The sequence below is a fragment of the Nothoprocta perdicaria genome, unplaced genomic scaffold, assembly GCF_003342845.1.
Source record: "Nothoprocta perdicaria isolate Ctin4 unplaced genomic scaffold, notPer1 scaffold_11, whole genome shotgun sequence".
Lineage (NCBI taxonomy): Eukaryota > Metazoa > Chordata > Aves > Tinamiformes > Tinamidae > Nothoprocta > Nothoprocta perdicaria.
Window position 1 is genome coordinate 5,791,635 of NW_020454205.1, and position 6,000 is coordinate 5,797,634.

General features: G+C 50.3%; 1 protein-coding gene across 1 annotated transcript in view; it reads right to left on the reverse strand.

Annotated features, from left to right (window-relative positions):
- ERBB4 (erb-b2 receptor tyrosine kinase 4) overlaps positions 1–5,165 on the reverse strand; it is a 230,684-nt gene extending 225,519 nt beyond the window's left edge. Inside the window, 2 exon segments of the mRNA XM_026048458.1 lie at positions 4,865–5,016; positions 5,162–5,165. Of these exon segments, the coding sequence (XP_025904243.1) occupies positions 4,865–5,016; positions 5,162–5,165 (156 nt within the window).
- Positions 5,166–6,000: the final 835 nt, after the last annotated feature.

The window sequence follows — 6,000 nt, forward strand, 5'->3', positions numbered from 1 at the left end:
TAGGTATTGCATGGGGTTGTTGCTCTTGATTTAAAGCACGGGGAGGCTTAGGCCTCGCCATTCCTTTCATTCCTCCCTACCTTTTCATCCTTTCTGGAACATTAGCCAATAAACCCAGGTTGGTGGAGCGGTTGTTTCCAGAAGTCATGTTCCAAATCCAAGGCATCTTCCCATCCATAACCTAGTGATGCTGGTATCAAAAGGCCTTGAAGGAACATCCCACGTCTCCGGCTTCCTCGTTCGGTGTACCCGTAACTACGTGTTTTGCCACATTTCTTGCCTGATGCTCTGCAAATGCTCCTCCATGGTGATCCCAAGGGCCTCATCACCACAGGACCAAATTTTTCAGGGAGATTCAAAGTGCACTGGCACTTCCATAATCACCACGATTACTCAGGATGATAAAACAGGTTATAATATTTCATTGCTACGGATTTGGCATTTAGGATCTGCCTCAATCTCAAAGCCTGAGAAACCAAGACAAGTCACAGGGTTGGGCTGTGGCCACCACTCAAGCTCTTGGACCAGACGGACCTTGGATCTGATCCCGCCGGGCAGTGTCTTCCTCCTCCTCTTCAACCTGAATGACACTTCATTTCAGCCCTTGCCTGTGTCCTGAGCTTAAGCTCATCTTCTTAAATCATGAGCATAAACTTCTTTAAAAATTACAGTTTTGGTATTATCTTTTTCTAGCAAGCATCATTAAGCTGTCACTGCTGTATTTCCTACCCCAAAAATGCAGGTTTGTCAAAATCAAGGTGTTATTTCTACCTCTTCTGACAGGCACAAGTTTCCCATGCTCAGGTTGTCCCTCAAAGCACTTCGCTGCTCCTATCTGCCGCCCAAGGGACCAAAGCAACAAGACCAGAAGTTCAGTATCCAGCAAATGCCACTGGCCTCCTACCTAACTTCAAACCCGAGCATCAGAAGTTGCATCAGCGCTCTGTCCTACCAGACCCTCACTGTTTTAACCCAAAATTCCTGCATTCGACCTCCCAGGGACAACGTCTGACACTGGGGACGTGTCACCCCACTCGACTCTGCAGGGCCTCCCTGGGTGAGGAGGCCTTGCCTCTCACCCAGCTTTTAAGAGTAATTCAAGGCCACTGATCCCGCACCGCAAGTCAGGGTATCACTGCACAGAGTGAATTTTGGGTTAATCCACAACAAGAAGGGATTGGCGTGGGGGAGGACTAGAGGGGAAAAAACAACCTGCCTTGGTGATTGATTCCTTAAATACTCGCAGAAACACAAAAACATCACTCAAGAGGTTTCTCCATATCACGGGCTGCCTCCCCACATCCATAAATAGACCCCTATTTATCCATACCCGACTGCGTCTCCCTTGACTTAGAACAACAATCTCTGTTCCTCAGAAGGTTTTGGGAGGGCGTCTGGACAAAAAAAGCCCCAATGGCACCAGGGATTTCTCTGAGCAAAACATGTCTGTGAACAGAGAGCTGGAATTGTGGCCTTCAGTCCAACTCCAACATAAGGCCTAGGCCGGACTGGGAACCTCACTGCACTCCCCAGTCACCACGTGGAAATAACCTCTCTTCCTAGTTTCAAAAACACTACTCATTGGCTTTGTAAGCTAACAAGCCCATTTATAATTTAAAAGTATTTGCAACTACGAAGGTTTTTGTTGGCTGTTTACCTTTCCTGTTTGATTTAGCCCGACTCCAATTAGGCTGGCACTTCCAAAGCAGAGGTGGGCGAGAAGTTTGTGTTTACAAGAGCAAGATCATTAACAGCATAAAGGGCTTGAAAGGGAAGGCCTAATTGGCATCGTTTGCCTGGAGGCAAGATCAGCCTCCGAAAGAAACACCACCTAATTAAGAAGGTTTGCACTGTTTTATTTTTAATAATGATCTGCATCCGCTAGGAGCTGTTTCATGGCACCTACCACAACGGGTTCCGGATTTGGGCTTAAACCACATGTATTACAGGTAGGAAGGCAGGAGCTGGAAGTCCTCAAGGGGAAAAGGGAAGGTTTTCCAGGCTGGTGCTGCCCGAGCGGGAACACTTGTATGGCATCCAAGCTCCAGAAAGTCTCAGAGCTTTCCAGAAGGTCCCAAGAGCTGGGACCCATCAGAGGCCATCACCACCTGCCTGTGGGCTCCTTGGCACGACCGAGGGCGGCTTTTGCCACAGCCACTACAGCTCCTGCAGCAGCCGAGAGGATATTACCGATTTGGAGCATGTGCCCGGGTTTGAGCTGCGCTGAATAATTGAAGGGAGAGCCCTTTGATCTGGGCCCTGCGGCAGGGTCTGCAGCGCGGGCACGCGCGCCCATCACACACGCCGTGCCGGGCAGCTCCGCGCGCCGCAACGGGAACCCACAGCGCACAGCTAAGAGACGATTTAAAGAGACTCCTTAATCAGGCTGGGCTTGCACTCTGCAGACCTCCCCAGGCTGCTCCCAGCCCTTCCGAAGGACACGCTGGCTTTGTGACGTGGGCTCCTGCAAAGGAGCGAGGAGGCAACAGGCAGGACACGGAGAGGAACATAGCTCCCACGGGCCTCGTCCTGGGTCTCCGCAGGCAGCGGGTGGCAGGTGAGGGACCCTGCTACCTGGGGCGCCAGCTCACGGATCACCCAGCGGATCAGTCACCGATTTCACGCACGGAAGCCGCTGCGAGGCGGGAGCCGAGCGCCAGCAGCGCCAGGAGCCTGCGCCCACGCGGCACCCTGCAAGCACAGCGCTGCTGCCCACTACGCCGTTCGTCCCAAACCCACCCAAAATAACTGCTGAATTAACGGGGCAATAGCTAACGCACATCTACTTGGTCACGGCTTGGCGAACCCAGCTTGAGGATTAATTGTGTATTAATTCACTTCTGTGTTTGTTTTGCAGGAGCTGAGAGTTTAATTCGAGCGGATGAGCAGCAGCCTGGAGTGGGTTTAAGTCGCACTTTCTACCAGCCAAAGTGGCACCCGGGGTGGCCCCGTGCTGGGTGTGCGCTGCTGGCGGGGCTCAGCGGTGGCACGAGCGGGGCACCGGGGTCAGCCCCACGCACGGAGCGCAGGGCAGCTTCCCTGCAGTTACCCTGCCCATCGCAGCGCTCGGGGCAGCCCTAGAACCAAAAGCAGAGGGAGGGAGAGGGGGAGGATAAAGCAGGGTCAAAAGGTGCCCGTGGGGAGGTGGCAGAAGTTGCCTGGGGCTGCTGGGCTTGCACATAGAGTTGGATCATGGGGTGCTGCACCGGGCAGAGCTCGGCCCGTGCAGCTCCTGCTGCCAGAGCCCCAGCAGTGCCCGAACACAGTCCCAACACAGCCCGTCCTTCCACCCGGTCAGACCTCTCGGCAAAGGCCGGGATCAGCTCCGTGTTCCTGGGCTGCCTGCAGCAGCCGTGAGGCTGCCACGCAACCCGTCCCTGTTGCGGGAAACAGCGCAGAGCTTTGGTCACATCCTCAGAAATAAATAATCGGAATTGGTTAAATAAAACCCAGCGACAAGGCGACAATTTACTGGCTGCAAGTTGTTAAAAGCCTGAGGATTAAGCTGAGATAACTCTCGTTTACCAAATGTGCTTAACAGAACACGAGTGCTTGTAGATGACTGTTTTGTGCTATACTGTGTTGTTCATTTAGAGAACTGAATAAAGAGATGATATTAAGAAAAACGAACAAGTCCACAGCACAAACTAAGTTCTGCTAAGTCCAACTGAACCAACTCTTTCTTCACACCCACACATCTGTCTCACCCAGTATGACCACAAGCTCTTGGAGAGAAGAACCACCAAGAGCATCTATCCCAGTGGAGACCCTATCTCAGCTATCAAAGGCAGGTACTCACTCGTAGGCTATGCTTATTTTAGAGGCTTGCAATGCTAGGATGCCTGAGCTGTATTAAGCTCATGTGGTTTATCTGCAGGTAGACTAAGCCAGAGGAACAGGAAGAAACAGGTCAGCCCACAGCCAAAAACACTGTGCCATATCCACCACATTTCTCACAGCATGAACCTATGCTGCCTCTCACCGTGCCAGAGGCAAGGGAGGACAAGCTTGGGCACAAACTGCTCACCCTTTTCCTGGATGCTCATGAGCTGGGGCAACAACATGGGCAGGCCTAGCTCAGGGCTGGGAGCCTTTCTTGGGCCTCATCAGCAGAGACCCAGAGAGCCACCTCACACACCTCAAATACGCCATAAAGGTCCAAACAAGGGTGTCCAGCCAAGCTCCCAGGAACTCCAAGGCAGGATGGACAAACCACAGCTCCCTGGACAGCAGGATGTGACCACCTACTTGAAATCCATTTGGTGGCAAAGCGGGCAACTATCAACAAGTAAAGCAAAAAACTGGAGCAGACAAAAAAAAAAATGGAGTGAATCACATTGCACTGCGAGGTCGCATCTGCAGGAGACAAATGACCTTTCTGTCGGTTATCTCCCATCTGCCGCCTTCATTTGGGTATTAAATTCACTTTTAAGACAATAAAACAAGTAATAACATCTAACTAATGAATGTTGAATTATCGGTGTAAATATGCCAACGCTTATTTATTTATTTGCCTCACCAAGAACACGTTCTCCTCTGTTTGGTTTTCTATTTTAATGACTACAATTTATCATATTAACCAGACCTCTGCTTTCCTGGGTTTTAAGCTCTACTTTTTGCAGAGACACCTGTGAGGAGGCAGGTACAGGTAAGAAATGCTACTACAAGCAAAAAAAGGTTATAGGAACCATTGCCAAGAGGCCAACGTGACTGGATGGCCCCTATTTACCCCCCAACACGTGTGACATTTCCGTGCCCTCTGCCATTGCGGGCTATGGCCATCCATGGAAAAGGGTCCATAGCTCTCCATCCGTGGCCAGTTCCATAAATACAGAAAACGGGAAGGAAGGAGGAGGCAACTTACCCGCAGGAAGGAGAGGTCTCTGTTGTGCTCGATGCTGGTGATTTCCAGGTTGCCCATCACCACCTCGCAGTTCTCGTAGTACTTGCGCAGCGCCCGGTACTGCTGCTCCAGGTCGGACAGGGAGCTCAGCTTGTTCTCGGTGCCAGCGCACACTGCGGGAGAGCAGAGGGGAGCAGTCAGGAGGGGCTGCACGGGACGTCGGCATACCGGGGATACGGGGAATTGTAACAGGAATTGCGCGGATGCTAGCGCACCGGCTTCAGCAAAAGAAAGGGCTTCCTCCCTTCCTCTTCCCACCCATCTCTTACCTGGTGCACAAGATCAGAGCAAAACAATAGTGAAAAAAGCAGCATTGTTTTTCCCCAAAATCTAGTCTGAACATAGCATGGAGAAGTGCCAGGTCAGTCAGGAAATCCCATTTTAGTGCAGTTAGTTTCCAGACGGCCTCCTCCAAGATTACAGCACTCAGTTCTCAATTCTAAAGACCAAAGCTCAAAGCTACTCCAGAATTACAGCTCTGCTGGGTCTATTAGACTGCCATCACCAGCAGTGAATGAGGAAAACGTTCAGAGAAGCAGCATTTTCCAACTGCTTTTGATCTGTGCATCTTTCTGCCTGCCCTAATAGCAATACTGTTTGGATTTTTCACAAGTGGGGGTCAAGGATTTTTGCCTAATTTTTTTACTCTTTACCAACAACTCACTGGCACTTGTTTGCAAGCAAATAAATCTGAACATATTCCCGTTTTTGAAGTGGGCACCACATAATGCAAATCATGGGCCAGAGCAGAAGAGCCTTTCTGGATCCAGTCCCACTTTTGGATGACATCAACACAAGCAAAACTCTCCACAATTAGAGGCCTAATTAGTAAGATCAACCAAAATATGCTCTTTTGAAAGATGCAAGTCCCTTTCCTAAATAAAATAATAATAAAAAATCTCTCCATCTTTCTGTTAGGACCCAGCACAGCTCCGCCCAACTAGGAATACCCCAAAGGATTCAATGAGATCGCTCAGAGTTGACTCATCTTCCTTTCCCAAGTAAAACATTGCATTTTTGCAAACAAAACGCTGCTTTTAAGATTTTATTTTAAACTATCTGCAGATGCTTCACAAGCTCCTAAATCCTTCAGGGTG